General features: G+C 36.4%; 1 protein-coding gene across 3 annotated transcripts; it reads right to left on the bottom strand.

The window, feature by feature from the left end:
* Positions 1-1,352: 1,352 nt before the first annotated feature.
* Positions 1,353-22,688, bottom strand: LOC147392665 (uncharacterized). Of its 3 annotated transcripts, none has more exons than XM_086456955.1 (19): positions 22,315-22,688; positions 18,560-19,250; positions 18,395-18,483; positions 18,215-18,313; positions 16,206-16,938; positions 15,001-16,104; positions 14,754-14,868; positions 12,281-14,100; positions 12,013-12,160; positions 11,788-11,911; positions 11,618-11,701; positions 9,637-10,101; positions 7,663-7,758; positions 5,625-5,789; positions 5,353-5,532; positions 3,119-3,232; positions 2,843-3,025; positions 2,570-2,614; positions 1,353-1,697 (listed from the first exon to the last, which is right to left on the bottom strand). In XM_086456955.1, the coding sequence occupies exons 1-19, from the start codon at positions 22,402-22,404 to the stop codon at positions 1,563-1,565; spliced, it is 6,480 nt and encodes a 2,159-aa protein (XP_086313081.1). In that variant the 5' UTR covers positions 22,405-22,688; the 3' UTR covers positions 1,353-1,562. The 3 variants fall into 3 exon arrangements, with proteins under 3 accessions (XP_086313081.1, XP_086313082.1, XP_086313083.1); XM_086456956.1 differs by having other exon boundaries at positions 12,281-14,046; XM_086456957.1 differs by lacking the exon at positions 22,315-22,688 and having other exon boundaries at positions 16,206-16,933; positions 18,560-18,699.
* Between the last annotated feature and the right edge of the window lie 303 nt (positions 22,689-22,991).

The following is a 22,991-nucleotide window of genomic DNA, read 5'->3' as shown; positions in this document are numbered from 1 at the left end:
TGATAAGAAAAAACAAAAATGATATGTGATTTTTTTTTTAAAATCCTCGATTAAATCATGGTTAATCATGACTTTTTTTCAAAAACTTTGTGATGATTTAATCGATAACTATTTAAATCATGATTTAATTGAGATATTTAAAATAAAATAAAAAAAACTCAGATTTTTATCACTATGTTCTTAAGTACACTATAGCAAATATTCCTTAATTTTGTGGATTTTCCTTACAATCCGAAGGACGAATTACAATTAGACAAAACTTGGTGCATTAAACTACAAGTTGAAAAATCTGAAACCATTTAAGAAAACCTTAAATTATCCTTGAAAGTAAGAAATCTCGAGTATTTATCATAAAATCATTCAAGAAAACAAAAAGTAGAACTTATTAGGCATAAAAACAGCACCTTGAGAGCCAAAGTGACTTCTTCCTGCCTTTCAAGCTCAATGAGACAACAATCATGTCCACCTTCAAGAGCCTCAATACATGCATTTTGATGAATTTATTGAGCTTCTCTTCATCATCTTTGAACCTTTTAAGACCCAAAATTACAAAAAGAGCTTCTTTGTAGATTATATCCTATGGCATTGGATCATGGTTTTGAAGTTGAAGTTACTTTATTTTGGAAAGAAATAAAAAATATCTATTTAATATTACATTTTTGGATCCGATTAATTTAACCCGACCGTTTCAATTTTTAAAATATTTCTTAGAACAAAGAAGGTCAAATGAGTTTAGGTGTTTATATTTTGTATCATTGTACAAGTAGAATTTTATTTTTTAGACTATGAAGGGTATAATTGTCATTTGACAGTAATAATTTCTCTTCTCTTCTCTTATGAATCTTAACCAAACAGTAGAAACTTGACTTTTTCTCTTCTCTTCTCTTTCAATTCAAACAGGGTGAAGAGAAACTTCCCTTCCCTTCCTTTCCCTTCCCTTCCCTTAATGAGTTTCTCTTCCCTCCCCTTCCCTCAATCCAAACACAGCCTAAAAGGATTCCTCTCTTCCTTCTACTTTTGGAGAGAAAGAAAAGTCACCTTTTTTTTTTCTCTCATCTTCTCTCTAATTCTTTTCTCTTCTCTCCCCACTTAAAAATCCAAACAGGAGAAATGGAAAGACTCATTACTCTTCCCTTCTCTCCATTTATGTCAATACAAACACAGCGACAGTTTCTTTGGGACAAGGCTTTGAGGAAGATTGGTCTTTAGGTTCCTTTCTCTCTTTTGCTCGCGATCACTCGTGATAGTCTTCACTGGTTTTGGGTTTGATGATGGTAGGCAGATGGCCATATGATTGCATTATGATACGAAAAGTTGGTGTGGCGATAGTTCTTTTGTAAAGACTTCAAAAATGGAAAAAATAGAGAAGTTCAAAAGAAATGATCATACATGTACACGGGGCTGATAATGAGTTTGATCACTGCTGAGAAATACATAGTTTTCAAGTAAACTGAAACCATTTGTAGATAAATAACCAACATGGATTGATAAAGTTGAAAGTCGGCTTCGCCGCAACGAATACATCATGAAGTACTAATAAGAGATAAAAGATGGAAAAGTTGCTAGTTCAAGTAACGCCTACAGTTTTTCGAATTGCAAAAACAAGGGATTTTCTTACCTTCGTCTTCATGGTTGAAATGGTAATCATATGTTATCTCTTCCCCCGGGTTTATATCCCTCTCTGCAAAGAAAACGACCTGCAAACGAAAAGCTACTTCACTATTTCTATGTTTACCAGCGTTTAAAATACGGTCTACTCAATAAACATAAGTAATGGCAGTCTGTAACATGGTTTTAAAACTCGTTTTGACGTCTTGTCTTCTCCATGAATGAAACCGAGTAGTTTCGGGTGAGATATCCGATTTATTTGAGTCAGTCTTGGATGAGATAATATTAAAAAAATGCCTTAGAATTAGAACAAACCATGACATTGAGACTACCTGTCAACTCGTCTTGTTGGTGGATGATACCGAGACAACTCAGACGAGTCATCTCGGTCTCTGATGAGATTTAAAACCATGGTCTGTAATTACAATGCCATGATGTATCAGATATGCAAGGTCAGGAATCATGACTTATTGGTCCCCAAATTGATGCACTGGGTGAAATTGACTAGGTTAGATTTTCCTTCTTTCGAAAATTTACAAATAAAATGACGGGTCTTCTAGTTTTGGAGAAAGGAAAAAAGAAAAGCTGATGGTTATGGTTGGGACTTTGACTCATGCCTGCTATTGTGATTTAGTTGAACCACCCACATTTTTTGATATAGAGGCCATAGATGGATTAACACTGTTTATAAAACTTGGACTTCGGACTAAACCAACTGATTTTTCTGAAATGTGTGTGGGTCCATCCCTGGGCAGCCAAGACCTTGATCTCTAGATCAACTTTACACCATCCAAGCTACTGAAGCTCATCGTAACTTGGTAAGAAATTGATTCAATGGTTCCAACCAGCATAATTAATTATGAAGGCAAATGTAAGAATTCTTCAAGTTGATTGGTGATGATAAAAAATTAAAGCCACATTCATAATCTAGTTAGGAAAGAAAAAAGTTTTATATTCATACCTTCTTTTCGTTCCTCACTGAAATTACTTTGGCCACGCAGTTTGGCTGATAATGTTGAGTAAAAGAAGGAAGAAAAATATTAATAAAAAGAACGCAAGTTCAAAATAATGAAGTAAAAATACTTACTGTAAGCATCCACTGCCGTAGGTAATTTAAAGGTTCTACTTAAGTTTTAGAAAGGTGTGGAGATTAAAGTACAAACACCAATAGGTGGTAATGTTAGAACATGTTGGTAATTTCCCTAAAAGAGAAGATTTGAGTAAAAAGGATTACCAGGCATGAATGGTTGACAAACCGCGCAATCCCTCCTTTGCGAGTGGCATCAATAATATGCTCCTTATCAATCCTAAAGAAATAGCAAGCACTCTTGTACTGGAGTTTTCTCCCTGACTGATAATCAATTTCTCGTTTATCAGCAACCCTAAGTCCCACTATCTCACCAACATACTCAACAACCTACAAAAAATTTATAGGAAATTAAATCCTCTCAATCCCTGCAAGAATAGGTCCGAGTTATTCTATGAATATATATAAGACATGGTAATTGACCATTGCGCCACGAGAAATGAATCGAGCGGTGTAAAGACCAAGGGCATGTATGCCAGATTTGTAGACTACCAAATGCTTCCACCCCTTTGCTTGTTTGTAACGAGCATATTCCTTCTGAAAGCACATGATCATGATAATAAGATCAATTATACACTGATGATGATGGTAATATCACCATAAGAAGGTGAAAGTTGAATTAAAGTTAGAAAAAAAAAGTATTGGAAACAAATTAACATCCATGTTGACATAAAAATAAAAGAACTAAAACAGCATTTAAATGGGATAATTCAGATGAGTGAGACATGGAAATACTGTCCTGTCACTTGTGGCCATCCATCCATGTCAATGAGTGGCAAAGTTCCACAATTTTTCAAAACCAAAAGAAAGGTTATTTGGTCAGTAATCCAATATTGCACAACTTGGACATTATTTGATAAACTTGTAGACGGTTCAAGTTCCCAAATGGATTACGACATTAGGGATAAGTAGTAGCAAGTTTTAAGTTTCCCAATTGAGTCTCATTCAAGAAGTTTCAATTCTCAATAAAATTTCTTAATTGAGTGAAATATGACTCCGAACATAGTTAAAATTCTAAGTTCAGCCTCATTTTTAATTCATAATAGGTTGATCTATATGAGAAGTCGCAACTCGCAAAGACAAAGTGTTAGATTGCTATGTGTTATGACATTTCAATTTAAAAAATGGCGAGGTCCTAGAATCCATGAGACTTTTTATTTTGTGCCAGTGATCGTTTCAATACAATTAGGAGAGTTCTCAAGCAGCGTGCAGCACATCAATAGATGCCCATACATTCAACACAGTTTTTGAAGTATGAATAAAGTTTTGAGTGTGCCTCAAGGCGGGGCGCACCGAAGATAACTTAATACATGTGAAGCAAGGCAGTGCAATTGAGGCACACCAAGCGCACGCCTTATTAAAACTAATAAAATAAATGCATTTTGTTTATATAAGACACCAATAAAAATTTGATTCACCTCTTTACATAAAAATAAATAAAAAGATTTATTTGGAAAGTATAAATTTTTACCATTAAAAGTATTCCATTTTATAGTTTTATTAGCCTGAAACCCTAAGCCTCAGTAATGTTGCAAAGTATCAGAATGATAAGAAACAACAATCCAACACATGAATGTTTCAAGAATGTATCAAAAGTATTAGCCAATATAGTACCATTTTTTTCCTTGAGAGCAACATTCCTCCAATCTGACATCTTAAACCTTGACCCCTCTTATATTTTTTCTTCTTTTATTCTTGTTCTTCTTCCTCTCGATTTTTTTTTGCTATTTGTGATGGTTATTTTTCTTCTTGATAGTGTTGATATTTTAACTTGTATATAAAACTCATATTTATACATAATTTAATTATAATATCTCACGATTTATTTTTTTTTCATTTTTAAAATTTTATTGTGCTTCGCTTCACTCAGGCGTGCGCCCCAGGCACCAGGAGGCCTTTGCGCCTTTCGCCCTTAACTACACTGCAGGAAACTGCTCTGAGGTGTGAATCTCTTTTTTGCCTGGCCAATGTGATTCCATACTTAAAAATCTAAGCTGGTCTGACTTCAATCGTGGGGATCCACTTTCATTGTCTATCTCTTTTATATATATTTTTTCTTTATTTTTATTTAGCACACTTCCGTCTGTGATCAATTTTTGGGTCGAAGTTATTGTCAAACATCACTAGATTACCAAATAATGGTGTTACAATCACCATCCTTTGCTACTATAGGCCAAGATTATAGTACCCCTACAAGTATCCTCTCTATGGCACCCATGAATGTAAATGGCATTGATAAGAAAACCTAGTACAGAATGTGAAATGGCTAGCCCCTACACAGATTCTTCAGTTGGGAACCAGACAACGCTCCAATTGGAGAATAAATACTTTTAAAGTTTCTAGTTATAATGAACAACGTAGGGCATTCTAACAATCCAATACAGGAGAAAGGATGTCATGACTGCATTTACAACATTAATATGCAAACTTTATTGTTTGAACACTAGAGGTTGCACCTTTTCAACAAAGCCAAAATTGACTACCAATTTACAGCTTGGGGGTGAGTTCTTTTACATAAACATGTAGAAATGAACTATATTGTGTGCTTCTGCTTCCACATTAAAACCTATGAAGAGTTTTAAAGAAGCACAGTTTTCTACAAATAACTTGAATAAAAAAATGTCCACAAAAAGATTAAATAAGCAACTTGACAATACCCGGCAATCGTACTCAATATCTGAAGCCAGTGGCTTTAGAAGCCCTCTTGTAGATGACTTTTGCCCATTGATATGAAGCCATGCATTTATCTGTTCCTGAGGAACCAGGCATCCACCGTTTTCATTAGATTGCCCATGAAGCTTATGCCTAAACCCGTCCTTTTTGCGACCTTTGTAACCCTATTTCAAAATGACAAAAATATTATAAAACTAAAACATTGCTTCTCTGGAATTCTAATGCATGGAAGAAATGTCTAAGATTGGAAAAATACCTCCGTCCGTGCACAAGTGAATTCCCCATTTCCCAGAGATTCGAAGTAAGTGTCCATGGGATGACAGTTAGAGTCACAGCCATGAGGCACTGCATGAAGCATGCATCTGCCATAAAATCCTACCTTTTCATTATCAACACCTTCAACCTCACTTTGCAATAAACCCTGAAAAAATGTACAAGTTAATAGGTGAGTATGCCCGCAGCAGAACAAACTCTAGCTTTAGTCTAATCCCAGTTGCTTTATTATTGGAAATAATTGTATTCAAATATGAATCATTTACACAAACAAGGTAGTCATTGAGATCCTCCCTCCAGAAACCTAAGATGCTACAATTATAAACATAATTTTTATTTTTTATAAATCAATTACACACACAAATATGAGACAAATCATAACAATCTAGTTCATCTGACATAATGCTGGTTCTCCTACCAGTTAAGAGACAAACTAACATGCTTTCCAGCCCCTAGGAGAGAATAATTCATAAATCAGGAGTCAGAATGAGCATTAATTGAAAAGTGTTTGGTTTTTAAGTTACAACTATGTATCATATAAAGAGTGATTCTTCTTAAAAATGTCATTTATGAAACCATTAAATCGTGATGCAGTTGAAAATTGGATCCCACACAAAGATCAACGATTAATACTCATCCAGAGCTAAAACATACAAATGCCGGGAAAATGGCTCCCCCCTGTTCTCAAATCCCATAGGGTCTAGGTTCTGTTAATTTCTAATGGACAACAACTTTTTACTTGGATATCCCGTCAGATGTGTTAGAAACCTTACTCAGAGATCTATAACAACTACTAGATGATTATTTGGAAGATTATGATGTTTTGGGTATCAAAACTGTGTCGAAAGTTTCGGTAAATTAGAAGTGCAAAAATTAAGGGTATTTTAGTCATTAAAAAGAAAATATTGATGTTAGAATATATTACTTAAAATTATGTTTTAGGATTTCCTTATTTTTTAATAAATTGAGGTTATGAGAACATTTACAGACTTTTGATTGATTAGTAATATTTTTTATAACTTTCGGAGCTTTGCTACTGTTAGTTAGCCTTAGTGTTCCATGAAAGTTCAAATGCAACTAGTTGTTCTTGGTTTCTCTTGATTCCAACCACTTTGGAAAAATTTTATGCTCTTGAAAGTGGCCATTTTATAAATAAAAAAAACCATCCATTTCTCTTAGTGTGCATCATTTTCTCCTGCATCAAATCTAGACAGATATTCAAGGAAAACTCTGGCAAGAAGCAATTGTCAACAAAGGTAAGACATTTTCAAATTTTCATTTGCTTTACAAGGTGACTTGGGGCAGTACCTACAAATCTTGGCCAAGACAGCCTGTCATGTCACATTTGGAATTTAGATATGAGACCAAAATGAATTGACGAAATATTAAAACGAACCCAAGTCCTAGGGAACTTCAGACAAATGGGAAAGCTCGGCCAAGCTGATACTGGTTCATCATGGTCCTGGACCAGATTATAACTAAAATGCAACCAAGATTGATGGGTCAAAATATGGTGATCTTAAAAGCCGTGAGTTTTAAAATCACTCTAGACATGAAGTCCAACATAAACAGCTTTCAAGAATGTTCTTCATATTTGTTTTGTCTATTGTAACATAACTCACACATGCATTCTAATATTGAAATGTAGAAGTTTATGATCTCAGAATTAAAATTTAACACAAATTCAGTAAGCGAATGACACCCTGCCAATTATATATAATTCATTACATATAAACCAATTAAATATTTTAGAAGCATAGATGATGATAAACCAATTCAACATGTGTAACATAAATTAAGTAAAGCTACAATAGCATAGCTCATAAGTTTATGTCCAGAATATTTGAAATGTAAATAAAGCAGATAATGGAGACGATTCTTCTTCCTACATCATGTTTGATTTGATATAGAACCTGTACCGTATCATCTCCCTGACTGAAATTAAATAGTACAAAGTAAATCATCTTAGTATCTGCCATAAATACCAACATATAGCTTTGAGTTCTGGCTTAAGTAGAAACCTTCTGGTGTGCACACCAAGGATGAAAATGAACAGAACAATTCCCAATCCTGCATTTTATACATGAGCCTCCGGGTCGGTTACAAATGGAGCAAACCTGGAAAAATGGGGCAAAAAAAAAAAGTAATAATAATCATACCAGAGCATCAGTTAAGTGCTAGGGTAATTAATTTCCACCATTTGTAAAAAGTCTCTCTTCCAAGTACATATATCAAACGTAACATTTTTTTTCAACAAGATTTCAGTTGAAATCTCTTCATCGCTTTTCATTCTGCAAGGTTTCAGGAAATGGAATATTTCCAATGAAATTTTAAATCATACAAATAATTTGCATTACTACTTCAGATTTAAAAGAATCTGAAACACTCATCCAGTTGAAGGCCATCCACATCCCTTGAATATATGGAAAGCTATTCCTACACCCATTCGGGGTAAAGAACAGCTAATTTACTTGGATCGCAATAACTTGTTAAATTGGTAGGGCAGATAGAAGCCTAAGTTTGGGTTTTTCTCCAATACTTAAGGTGCTGATGAACTGCCTGAATAAACCAAATTTCTTATAGTTGATTCATTGTAATAGGATTTGGAGGCCTAAATGCATAAGATCTATGGACTACAATATTTTTACATTGGATTTGTGAGCACAATCAAGGTCTTTGGGAATGAAAATTTTGAATATCAACAAATATCAAGACCCCAATTTCAAAAGTTTGATATGAATTTCCTTAGAAACTTGACAAATGTTAAATTTATTAGAGGTAGGAATTTTTTATTTGTGGGATTGTTTTTGCAGTCAATGAAAATAATAATTTCTTCAATTAACCAATTAAGAAAACCTGAGCGCATGCATGCATATACAATGTGTTATAACTAGTTAGGATATATATATGTTGGTGTTTTAAAAGGCATTCACGGCTTACGCATTGTGGCTTGCCTTAGGCTAAGGCTCCCAACAAAATGATATCTCTTTAACCCTCAGTTAAATTATAATAATCTATTCTGGAATACATAATATCAAGAGAACTCCTTACGCTTAATAATCTATTCTAGATCACATAATATCAAGAGAAAATTTATTTTCTACGTATGAACAGATATCAATGTTTTCCCATAATTTTGGAATTTTCTCATTTTTACCAAATTAATCTTATTAATTATAATTTAATATTTCAAGTCTTCATTTAAAAAGCCATGCCCAATAGGCTGTCTCGCCACTGAAATACCTAGCCCCATACATCCAAATTTAAAAGCATTGGCCTGAACGTATACTTAATAATTTGTACAGTGCATAAAGTGTTCAAGTGAGAGGAGATTACAAATCCACGCACTCCTTAAAAAAAAAAAAATTATAACAAAGGAGGTTGAATTGGAGCAGGAGGATGCTTACCAAATGTTGGATAACAGAGGAAATGAATGACTTGCAATTACAAGGAGATCATATTTTTATTTTATATACATACTGTAACACAATTATGATAATTTTGATGCATAGTTATTGCTATTTTTGCTTATTATACCCTTAGAAATCCGGACCAAGTTGTAGTAGAATGCCATTGGTATTCATTTCCATAGCCTATATGGTCATTTATTATAGTTTTGAAGCCTTCCAAGTGTTTTTCATGTCTTTTATCATTTAATAAAATCTCAGCAAGAACTTACCCTATACTTCCATGTCCAAAAACTGCATCATTTTCGCACTTAATTGATTAGTTACCTTTCCCCGGAGGTTGAAATATCCCTCAGAAACTTAATACTTGGTAATAATACTATAATGGTAAAAACCATATCGAAGGAGCCAACACTTGATAATGTTTCTCTACTACAAGAGTAAATAATTAGAAATCAAAAACAAATTTATGATAAGATCATGGCTTAGCAAGAATATTATATATCTACTACAAGATACAAATATAAGATCATAATATTTATTTATTTTTTATAAACAATCTATGATCAAAATATGAAAAGCACTTACCACATTTTTGGGGGGACGTGAAGCACCTGATACATCAAAAGCACTCATAGTGTCAACATTTGGACATCGGGTCCCTGGTGTCCAGAGTCCACAAACCATATGCACCCACTGTGTAATAGTCGGATCAAGTGCTCCTTCAGTTATAGTGTTATGTACTGGAAAATTTCTAGGTAAATCATATGAATTCTTTATGATATCTTGTTTGTTATGCAAATCAATTTTCAACACAGCTGTCGGAGACTCTTCAGTCATGGATCCCATGAGAGAAGCTGAATCAATTTCATGTCCGGGTCTTGAAGCATCTACCATGCCCAACTCAGCACTTAAATCTTTTGAGAGGGGAATGAAATTTGTAGACTTGGATTCCACTGAAATATTCCAAGCCTTCAAAAGACTTTTCACAACATTCTGACACCTAAGTGCCCGTGTCATAGCCCCGCCTTTATAACCACAGAGAACACAAACCTGGATGTCAATAAGCCAGAGATATCAAGGGTATTTCAAAACCAAGAAAACTGGAAGGAGAAAATGGATGCCTGATCGGATATCCATATTTGACCTAGCAATATTCCATGAATAATAACAGAGGACCAGCATAAAAATGAACAACATGCTTCGTATATTAAGTGCGAAATATACACATGTACAAGCATAGATATTTATGCATGATTTTGCATCGGCATAGAATTTGGCATGCATGAAACTCAAGGAAAAAAATGAGGAATTCTAGTCAGATAGCATCATCATCAAACAACAACCACCAAATCAAGATCAAAGGCTTATTAGGGTCCAGCTAGACAAATCCCGCAGCTTCCCAATGAAACATGGAAAATATTAAATCAACAGCTAGGACCAAAGCTGGACACATAATAGCACAAGTTTCACTTATAATGGAAGATCATGGAGGCTTGTTTTCATCTAGGATAACATCAGAAAAATGAGTAAAATAAGGTGCAGTTTCTGCCCATTGAAATAGGAGTCCAATGACTAAGCTGATGTGGTGAACAAGGTAGTATAAATAACTAAGGATGGTTTAAAAAAGTGAAAAATAAGGTGATAAAAATAAATATGTACTTGTAGATAGAGAAGTATCCTTCTATCCATTGTTTAAACTCTTGTCTCAGGGTCCATATCATCCAAAGTTTAGGTGAGTTGACTCAGGAAGATATAGACCCCAACAATTGAAGAGATAATTGAACATTTTTCCCCAAAAGTTTTTAGGGTTCTATCCAACCAAAACAACAGGACATAACTGAATCATTGAAGTCAATCTGGGATAAGACCTGTTAACGAACCAACTACTCCAAAAGACCGATCTGTTGGAGAGGGGAAGAAATATGAATATAAGAGGGTCACAGGACTTAATTGGGGTATGACTCACCCGAGAGTGGAGGAAAATATACACTCAACAAGACCAACCAATGTAATACAAAATACAAACAAGACAGCTTGAGGGATACAAACGAGAAATAACTGAGCAATACAAGTGCACCAAGCCAAGTCTGGCCCAAAGCAAATTGTGATTTACAAATGGATCATGACCCTAGTCCCTGCCAAGGCCAAGATGACTAGATCGAGTCAACTCAGTTTTGGCCAAAACTTAAAAATAGTCATGCAGTTGAAAGCAAGCTGCCTGGTGTTCCCAATACAATTATTACAATAATTCTTATTTTAACTGCTGCCACCCATACTTTTGTAGAAATGTGAACTAGCAATTTGAAGGCAAATCACCAGTGAGAAGTGACATAACCTTCCAAATGTCAGGTAAAGCATAAGAAAAAACTTAACATAAATTAAAATATTTATAAAGGTGACCCTTCGCTCGCCTTTCTTTTATTTTCTTTTTATCTCTTTCATCACTTGTATTGGGAGCTACCTCAGCCTCCTTTTCTCTTTTTCTGGTTTTAATAAAACCCTTTATAATTATTAAAAAGATGATAAGATGACCACATTGTGTAGAACTAAGTGTCACATGTCTCACAATATTTTTGGAATTCATCTTGCATGGTCTGCAACACCAGCGACCCTTGGGTACTTTTGAAACACCATAGCAAGCCTGGTGCACCTGCACATAATGATACCAATCTGTCCCACAATTAATAATAAATTTAGAAGCCACTCAAACTAAACTAGAACCAGGTACCAACATACTCTGATTAGGCAGCAACTGCACTCCAACAAGCAATTAATTTCATCATTGTTTGAGCTTCCACAAACACAGCAGAATGCATCTGAATCCGAAATAGAGGCCTGGCATTTGCGCTCTTTAATAGATCTAAATCATATTTCATAAAGGTTAACTGCAAGCCCAAGTATGAAATGGCAAATAAATAAGAGAATTAATATTACTAAATTTCAACGAATTAGATTACTTACTTGGCATTTACTTGACACAATTCACGTATGTGAGATTGACTAACATCGACATTCTTTAAACAAGACTTCCCACGAGACCTCAATCTGGTTTGTAGTGAGCATTTTGAAATCTTCGGAAGACAAAGTTTTGAAGAATTGGGATTCTTTCCTGAGCGCATATTATATTGAATGGTTAGTAATGAATTCAAATAATCCGACTAACAGGGATATTAAATGTACATTTACCAAGGCATACGGCAAACAAGTTCATCATTTTGTAAGCTTTTACCTTTCCCTGCTAGTTCATAAAGGCTGCGCTTGCGAGGTTCTTTAAATCTTGACTTTAATCGAGCACTAGAAAACCTATGCAGAATATTGTGTTTTAATGTTTTGTGACCCTCATCTTCTCCAACTTTTTTCAACATGGATATTTCAGCCATACATAAATCATTTCCACTGAAACATGCCTTCTTTGACTCAAATGTAGAAGTTACAGGGTCATCTTCATTTTGTGGGATAGTTTTGTAAGCTTCACCCTCTTTTTCTTTCTTCGAAATAGATAGTTTATCATTGCTTCTTCTAAAGCACGCTTTCTTTGTCTCTAACATGGAAGACGATGTACGTTCTTCATTTTCAGAAACAGTTAATCTTCTGGTGGTCTTATAAATCATTTTAAGAGAAACAATTTTTGCTGGTTTTGCAGGACTTTCAGTCCGTTTTCCATTATAAATAATGCCAGAATTCCCACATACCACTGGCCTTGTCTTCTTCTCAAAGGCATCCACCTCATGACTGGAGAAATTGTTTACACAGCCTAATGAATGGTGCTTAGCAGCTTTTCTTGCATCTACTTGATTCATTTCCTGACTCCAGAACTCTCTGCTCATATCTGCAGTCCAACCCTGTTTCAACTTCTCTTCACCTACTGGTTTAGGTATTCTCAGACAATCATCTTCTGAGTCTTGGTGATGGTCATGCTGTCCACGTGGATCTCTATTCCAAGAAAGGGTTTTAGCTGAATACAGTGCAGAGCGTTTCCGTTTAAGACTTGAAGGTCCATTAGAAGAAATAAATGTTAAAGGCCTCCCATGGTTGGACCGAGAGGATATCAGAATCTCTCTGGAAGAACAAGAGTGCAACTCACTAGGCCTTGTACTTTTGGGAGAGTCATAATTTACTGAAGAAAGACCAGAGGGAGGGAATGATGAATCGAGTCTCTTCCATTTCACTGCTCTCTTTCTCTTGCCAGCTTTGAGGTGCCTCTCGTGTTGTTGTGTATGGCTCATTTTTTCAGTAGCGAGTCGATTTTGTACCTTCTTCAATATAAAGGAGTTTCCAAGCCTAAGATCATCAATAAGACCTTGTGATGATAGATTGGATAAACCTGAGGTAGATCCTCCTTTTCTTGAATCAAACCTACCAGAAACATTGATGGTTTCAGTGCTTCTTACACTGTCAAGTGCATCATCAGATGACCAGCATTTTTGAATGCCTGATCCTTCATCAACTACAAGATCATTAACATATCTAGCATCCCCAGCATCTACAGTACAAGAATCCATATTATTAACCTCGATTGATACCTCAGTGACAGCAGGGGCAGAACAACCAGAACAAACATTAGACATCTGTTGCTCATTCAAGGACTCAGCTTCTTCAGTTCCATTGAACCCCTTACAAGCGGTGTCTACAAGTTGATCTTCAACAGTTCCTCTGGTATTTGATACCTTAGCTGGCCTCTCGATACAATTGTCATTCCCTATCCTCTTTCTTGGGACATCTCTCCATTGAGAAGTATGAGGGTCATTTTGCATTGGGATCTGTCTCTTCAAGTTTTCACATTGAGCAACTGGAGTTGTTTTGCCCTCCAGGATCATATGGCCTTTATCAAATATTGAAGCACCCAATGTTGAGGCATTATCGCTCATTTTTCCAACATGCCCCTTACAAGCATCAACAAGGGTGTCGCCTCTGGGAACACAATTCCCCACTAAACAAATTGGGTGGGCTGCACAGCTGCATTTTCCAGAGAAGTATACATTTGGTTCTTTCTGACTGCATGTTTCATGTTCACCAGATACAGTAGCGTCATTTTCAATTCTCCCAAGTCTGAGATGGGAATAAAATAACATGAAGAATACACACATATGCAACTAAACTAACATCAAAAGTCATAATTAAAAATAAAAAAACAGAATGATGGATAAGAATACTGCACAGCATAGAGAAATGAATGCAGAAATTTTCAGCACATAGATGGCCTAAACCCTACATGGTAGATAAAAATATGAAGAATTAAAAATATAATAATAATAAATAAATAAATTATAAGGGCAGCAAGCTAGTGATACATGGGTCTATTTTTTTATGTCTACCCAACAACTCAGAGCATTTTAGGGGCAAACAGTTCCCACTAATAACAACAAAACTATAAAAATGAAATTGAATTCTTAATAAGAAGTCTCGTATTTAGGGCCTAGAATGTACACATGCAATCAGAACCACCATATTTCTTGACATGATAACTCAATGCATCAGATGTTTTGTGGGTGGCTGAGTAAAAAACCAAAGCACACTTTCATCATCGTGAATATGTCAGACAAAGAAATACTTCAAGAAAAAAATATATAAAACTAATGCCTGATGTACCTATGAAAAAAAAGAACTCAAATGCCAAGGGAATTCAATTTACATTACGAAAAACATTTACCCAGTCACATACAAGAATAAATCAACAAAATAGAAGTTATCTGAAAAATTACCTCAGCAAAGGCTGTTTGTCGGTAAGAGATTCACGAGGTGGATTTTGCATATCAAGTTCTTTAGAATTAAAAACTCCGCGTGGAGAAGTCAAAAAATTGCACCAGTTGCTCACACCTGAACAGAAATGACATCAGAATAGACATTCCATACCGTTACAAAATAAAAGAGGTCAATCATAAGTTCACAATAAAGTCATTTTCGTTTTCAACAGTTAATAATCACACAATGTACAGTAATGGTATTTACCTGAAACATCAGCCAACTTCTCAACAACTTTATCTGCATAATGATTAGAGCAAGATTGGAGGGGTTTACCAGCCACTTCAGAAGCATTCTGTTTAACGGTAAGATAAGGTCCTTCCCTCAGCTCATCAGATGCTAATCGATCTGCACTAGAGCCCCTTCTCTGCATTTCAATAGTTGAAGGGCCAAATATCCTCCCTTGTTCAGGTCTTGTTTCAAGGGAAGCAATTGCATGCCCCTGCTTAGACAAATCCAATGCACGCCTCAACGCCAACAATCTCAAATTCTCTTCCATAAAATATGGACTTACACCAATGCCCACATTGTTTGACGATGCTGGTGTCAGATTTGGTCTACAGATTGAATTTGTTGAAGATAAACCCATTGGCATCACTGAGCCTGCCCCAGCAATCACAGTAGAAGAATTTGCTGATCGAAGAAAAGCAGGATCACTACTGTTTCCATGGCAAGAAACTTTTGTAAATTGGTTGCTCTGATTGCGAGCATTGGATGCATCTTGTATAATACTGGATGACTGACACACATAAGAAGATGGCTTTTCATGTGCTGTCAAAGTACTTGGTATATGATTTCCACTGACAAGTCCAGTAAAAGGACTTGAATCTGCCATCTGTTTATTGTGAAACAAACTGGTTTTTGCTGCCATGTAAGAGCAAGTATCAGTATTATGTTGAGCCCCTTTACCTTTATCTACATTATTGAGAAAACCCAGCCCACTAAAATTTAATTGCCTTCCCATTTCATCACTTCCGTTACTTCGAAAATCAAAACTATGAGATTCACCATGCAGTATCCTAGAAGTAGAAGGACAGCTGTTATCAACCATATTAGTTGGAGCACGAAAATGGAGGTCCTTTTCAGTTGAGGTACTGAACTGTGAGAGATACATTGAGACTAATGAACTCTTTGCCATGGCACCCCTAAATTGTTCAAGTTTATCAAGATCTAAAGTGCTGCAGATTCCTGGTGGATGATTTGTAAGGTTCGACTGGCATTCATTCTCTCTTTTAGAATTTAATGCTGTGTTTGAAGGAGAACATCGAAGAATATTTTGCCTGGATTCCTCAGCTACTCTGGGATTAACAGCTGCAACAAATAATTCAGGAATATTCATATATACATCAGAGAAATAAAAATAAAAATATGGATAAATTAAGCCAAAAAATTTTAAAATAAATTACACTCACTATTATGGATGAGGGGGTCTTGGAATAGTGACTTCTGGCAATCTCCCAGAGTATCAAATGTCCGAGATCCCATAGATGACATAACTGAAGCTCCCATAGTATTACTCTGCTGAGATGGTTGCCCAAGTCTCAACTCTATGTTCGAAGAAATAGCATCTCTGTCCATGATAAAAGCCTCCCTTGAATTATTACACCTGCTGACATCAGAATCTGTACCAAGGAATTTCAAATTCCCTAAACCTTGGTTGGAAATGAATGAATTCCCACTTTTAGTAAGAAAATCGATGTAATCGGAAATGGATTGATATCCACTCTCTTTTCGTCCTTTCTCAAGAGATGTTGACATTGCTAAACCACCAGGCATTGGACTTTCCTTCATTATCTGTGATACAGGGATATCTAATTGAGAAGACAAGATGTTGTGAGTAGTTCCAAGCAAGCTCTTGAGAAGAACATCGCATCCCTCCTGAGTATTCCTCTGCTGCGGAGTATGCATAACTTTCTTAGACGGTTTTTCCAAGAGACTTTGTTCAGCATGAAAGTTGTTTGGAGACACAAAACCGTTCCAAGGTTGTCCAGACCTTGCTGATGATCCTACGAATGGATCAATCCGTCGAAGCATTTCAGAGTTCTTTGACGTGTTTGGCACACTCGCCTTGCATTTTACCAAACCACCTGTTGCCGAGATTCCGTCAGGCCAGTCCCATCCACTATTGTCATCTGGAACCCTAATCTAAAGCACCAGAAAAGCATCACCATCCAGTGTTTTTTGGCGCTTCAAACAACACATGCCAATAACAAATAGAACTTTAAATTCCAGACATAGATCATTGAAACATATCAGCTGATGCATTGTCACAATGAAATACTTGGTTCATTAGAAGCATCTTTGACAATCCAGGTTGTACGATAAACGAAATATGGTCAGGATCCAAATGCTACCAACTCATGGAGAGGTCTATATTCAAAACCAAGCCCCATCTTCCGGATGCAAGAGAAAGAAGCAGTTTTCTAACTAGCTACGTACAAACTAAGCACTTGTAAATGTAAAAGACACCGCTTCTATGTTTGTATTCATGGCATTATGAGTTACTTAATCCTGATAATAGTTAAAGGGATGCCTAACACCTTCCCTATTCTTTAAGCAAACCTCCTTACCTGCACCTCTAATTTGGATTAGTTCCTGGAGTTGTTTTTGTATAAAAATTGTTTTAAAATTAAATTCTTATTGAGTGACCATTCACACCCTCAAATCCAATGAATGGTGGTAACTCCAAACCAAGTAGCTCTAGGGATTGCCAAAAAACCACCATAAAGCACCACATATAGAACTCACAAAATCCTTACATTGTCAAAGTCTCAGTAGGCATAATCGAGCGTCTGGACTAAGATGATGAGAAATTGGACAAAAGTGATATATTTCAATAAACAAATATACGAATATATATTAGCTTAAATGACTTTCAATGCTTATGCCAAAAAAGAAAAAATGGTGCTTACATTTACTTGAGTAATAAAAACAAGCCTGCTATAATAAAAAAATGCTAAATTTTGGGTTCTAATATGAAACAATGCATACCCCAAACTATTGTCTCAGTACTTACCTCCGCCAAGATGAAAGAAGATTTTGAAATTTTCATTTAGTAAAATTCTCTAAGAGATCTTACAAACAAGATGTGTACACATAGGGTCCATATTATAACAGCAGTTTCAGCAACTTATACTACATGTAAAAAGAGCTCAACATGGAGAGAGAGTAATGCTTCAGATAAGTTTGTTGGGATCCATAAAACAAGCAATTGAAAAGTAAAACAAATAAATAAGAAGAACAGGAAGATAATGGGAGATCCATGCTTCAACAAGTGGCATACTACATAACGTTCAATTCAAAGAAGAAAGCCCAAAGTAACGTACAAAGTCATAGAACTTTCCTTGTCATGAACACAAATACACCAGGTCACCAGCTATTTATAAGAAATAAGCTATCAAATAGAATATGCAGATCTTACCCCAAACTTGAGGAAGTAAAGCCTGCGCCACTGTGCAACAGTCTCACCACTCTCCAAATGGACAGCATCTCCAGGGTTAACAGCACATAATCCTGAATGCTGTAAAACAACTCTAGTAAAAAAACAAATTTTCTACTAAAAATAGTGTTCAGGTCTAGTAAGTGAATCGCCAGGAGTTACCTCACAAAATGTAGTGATAGACATGTGTGAACCATGACATGAGCAAACAACTCCAAGAAGAAATGTGTTGCTGATTAGTAGATCACCTCCTTCACAAGGTAGTCAAGACATGTTAGATAGTATCCCGTAAATAAGAATATTCTTTCAATTTGCACATATACTCACTTGTAGCCAGGCAGAAGACACGTGGACGCCCACTTGCAAAAGCAGAAGAGTGATCAGAGACAAAAGATTTTCTGTTTGATGGCACTTTCATTGAAGCCTGAACGTTTGTTAAATTATGTTGACCAACACTTGGAAAGTTTGTTCTAGTAAGCCATCCCCACTGAGGAGATGACAAATCCACTCCTGTTTGGTTGCCTTGAACTCTGTGATGGATATCTTGCTTGGTGATTTCTGAATTATAACGATTTAAGTTTCCCATTTGAAGTTTAGCATTCAAATCAGAAACAAAACTACAAGCAGAAGTTGAAGCTGTTCTAGATGAAATCAAAGGAACGTGTTCGACTCCACTTCCCATGTTTTCATGTCCCTGACGCTGAGATAATAACCCAACAGGTGAAAGTTGAACTCCACATCCATCACCACCAGCCATAAGACCATTATCAGGCATGGGAAGCTTAGTAGAATCCATGGATGGTTTTGAACTTGACAGATGCTGAACTTCACATTGTATCTGTGGTGAAGGTCCAGATAGGAGAGCTAGGAATGAATTTCCCAGCTCAGGCATTTCTGGTCTGCAGGAACCTATGTCCAAAGTATTGAAAACCATAGAATCTTGTATGACTCCGCTATTCATTGACCTGAGCTCTTGTGCAACATAGGGATGAAAATTCTGACCTGCATTCATTGCCATCTATAGAGAAAAGGAATCCCATTAAGGAAAATCATTCAACTATAACATTAGACATAAGCAAAAAAAATGCATACATGAAATGGGGAAAAGATGGGGCAATGCAATGGTGTGGAGTGTGAACCATCCTGTATGTTAGTAAGTTCATGCTATTCAGGGCAATAAGCAAGACCCAATATAATGGGATAAACGATATTCACTGTAGGAAAAAAGTGACAAGCCCATCAACATCAATCCAATATACAAATACGATATCAAAGAAATCGTCGTGTGTTTGAAGAAAAGGAGGATTGCTTTGAGAGCATTATAGTATCCATCAAAGGTTTTCTTTTCTTTTGGTGTAGAGGGAGTGTAGAATTCAAAGGGGTCTTCTTTGAGGACTTCATGGGGAGATGGGAGTGGGTATGTAGATTGGATTAATAGTCTTTTGGGGGTCTTGTTCTTTTCTGTGTCTTGCTATGTACTCTTTCTTGTTGGTCACCTCAACCACATTTAATATATCTTGCATTTACCTATATGTGTATATATATATATATACATATACATACACAAATATGACAAATGCTACCATCCATGCCTCACAGTGAAGCTAGTGTCGTCCCTTCCCTTTTTATCAAAAATTCTAGTCCTCAGCTAGCTATCCGGATACAAGCTGGGGACTTTTCATCATGTTCCTATGAATTTATATGCTTCCACATTAATGTTGCATTAAAGATTCCCATCGCCTCACTAGCCACACTCCCTGTTATTTTTGAGTGATATTTAGCATTCGAAGTTCTTACAAATGGTGGAAGATCATATAGAAAATTTTGCAGTGACACATTTGCACATGAAAGTGAGAACTTCAAGAGCAATTGGTGTGCTAACTACACCAACAGTGTAAAGCACCGAGCAGATCAATGTTGACCCTTTCATATATTTTTTTGATAAACCAAAAATTTATTAATGGAGAACAAGAAGTCCTCAAGAAAAAGCACAAAGCAAGAACAAGAAGAGGGGAAAAACACAAAGAAAACAACTAAAGAAAAGGCCCTGATCCCACAAGATCACCTGCTACATAACAAATCCCACCTAGACAAAAAATCTTTGAAACGGAATCCCCTAAACTCCTTAAATTGCTTGCACCAACAAAACAACAAACACCCGATGCTAAAGATGATTTCCTGCAACGACGGCTCCTTCCATTCAAAAATTTGCCCATTTCTTCCTTTTCACAAACCCCAACAAATGGCCGAGGGAATAAAATTCCAAAGGATCCTCTTCCAGCCAAAAAAGTTGTGGACCTCCAACAACTTAGTAACAAACGGATCAAGCTACTGGCATACCAAGAAAAATTGAACAACGAAAGGAAGTGACCTCAAACCTGACAAGCCAACCCACAATGGATAAGGAGATGATTAACGGACTCTCCATTTGATTTACAAAGCGTGCAAAACTCCACAAGGACCACACCCCTAGCTCTAAGATGATCATGAGTCAAAAGTTTATCTGAGGTTGCTAACCACAAGACAAAGGAGATCTTGGAGGCGAGAAAAGGGGGCCAGACAGAAGCAATAGGGAAGGAAAAGTCTACAGAACTGTCAAGAAGGGAAACGAAAGATTTCATATTGAAGCTTCCGTTTGAGTTACCCACCTAGATCCAAGAATCCTCCGCAAGGGAGGCGAGTTCGGAGAAAACAATGAGCTAAGTAGAGATAACACCAATGGAATCTCTCAGTCATTAAAGTTTCTTTTGAAACCAAGATCCCAAGACACTTCCTGACCCATTCGCAAAAAAAAAAGGAAGAGACAGACATTTTTTTCTTAGTCGACAGGTCATAGAAACCGGGGAAACTGGTCTGAAGAGGAGACTCCCCACACCACCAGTTTTCCCAAAACCGAACCTTGTCACCTCTACCCACATTGAATCTTACAAAATTCTCAAAATACCTTTCCACACTCCGCCACCACAGCTTATCACTCGCTACGCTATACCAACCCTTTGGATCTTTCCCATATTTAGCCTTAATAATCTTTCTCCAAAGCCGCCCCCCCCCCCCCCTTTCCCCCTTTTCCACCCCAACCTTTTCATATTTGTCATCAACACAAAAACACCATCCAGACACAAAACTGCCTCTTTTCCCCCAAAATGGTTCCAAAACATGTCCACAAAGGCCAAAACTGAAAGCCATAAAAATATTCAGAAGTGGAAATTCAAAACAATTTGGAGAGAGAAAGAGCAGTACAGTGACCACATTGCGAATCTTCCCTTTTTTGTGTCATTTATGAATCTCTAATGTATTGGAAAGATGTAGAAATAGCACAAAACATACAACAGAGAACAGAGAACGAAAGCCAGTAAGTAAGAATCTTAATGCAAATCTGTTACAACAAATTAGGGGAAATACAATCCAAGCAACTCCATCTAAATAAATAAATCTTCAAAAAAGTGATCCTTTTCACTCAAGAAACCACTTGTACATTAGAGATTTAACCTTCCCAACCAATAACTACATTAGAGCTTTACACAAAAATGCCTTCACATTCTTATTGCATGTGGTAACATAAACTCTCCAAAAACATTTTGAAATAAATTCCTCAACATTCACATTCACATTCGCATGAGGGGTCCAAAGAGGCTCCAAACTTCTTATCTAAATTCTCCAAAAATACTAAGCTCACTTTTGCAACCACCGCAACATATCCCACCGAATTGAAATGCAAAAGTTCAGCAAAGAGACACTCATAAATTATAACAGAACACACAATAATCCAACATTCCCGTCTGATTAGTAGACCAACTATACAACACTACAGATTTCACTACCAGCATCGGCATTGTCTTTACTGTGACATTCTACTCTGCAAACAATCGCCTCATCGCATATGGATTGAACTAATCGAACTTATTACATTCAATCTAGGTATCGTTTATCCACTATTTCGCACAATATTTACCGCATTTTTTTTATTTTTTTCCCTTCTTAAAACGATTAGAAAATCCATTAAAACTACCACTCATGCATGCCATCTACAACAATCAGGAAACATTAAAAGAACATAAACCTAAGATTCTCTGCAAAAGCACCTGGTTTCGCGATCCCTGAGGCGGAAGCTGCGATGAAGAAGGCAACAAAGGCCATGAAGAACTGCATTTGCTCTGCCATGAGTTATCCATGTATGAAAAACTCGAAAACCCTAACCTTTCTCCATCTTAAATAATCTGAAACTGAATCGATGCTCCTTCCAGACTTCTCCACGAAATCAAAGCTTCGGAGAAATCGTCACAGAGCTTGAGAGCGATCGAAGATGAGATCGAGAGAGATATTCAGAGAGATTTAGATAGAAAGATTGAGAGAGAGAGAGAGGGCGACTCGTTTTCTCTGTCGAGGGTTTTAATCCGAAGCAGAGAAAGTGAGAGTGATACTGTGAGAGTTCAGACACAGAGAGAGATAGATTAATGATGAAAGTGCATTCGTTGTAGTAGTTCGAGGCGGACTGAGCAGTTTTTTCTGACAGATTGACACGTATCATGAATTAGGAGAAATCTGACCGTTGATATTTGATCAATGGAGTGATTGGTTGAGACTTTTAAGCCGTTGATTATGTTACAGCTGGATGCTTTGAAAAGATGATGATATTTCTGACTATAGTGTCACGTGATATTGTTTTGGTTACTGCGGGGACAAATATTGTCTTGTTAGGTTTTTCTAAGATGAAACGTAAGCAACATAATATAGAGAGAGGAAGTCTAATGATGGTTGG

Source organism: Akebia trifoliata, chromosome 10 (assembly GCF_017979445.1).
Source record: "Akebia trifoliata isolate Shusen 1 chromosome 10, ASM1797944v1, whole genome shotgun sequence".
Lineage (NCBI taxonomy): Eukaryota > Viridiplantae > Streptophyta > Magnoliopsida > Ranunculales > Lardizabalaceae > Akebia > Akebia trifoliata.
Note: the sequence above shows the minus strand (reverse complement) of the source record. Positions and strands in the feature narration are given on the sequence as shown.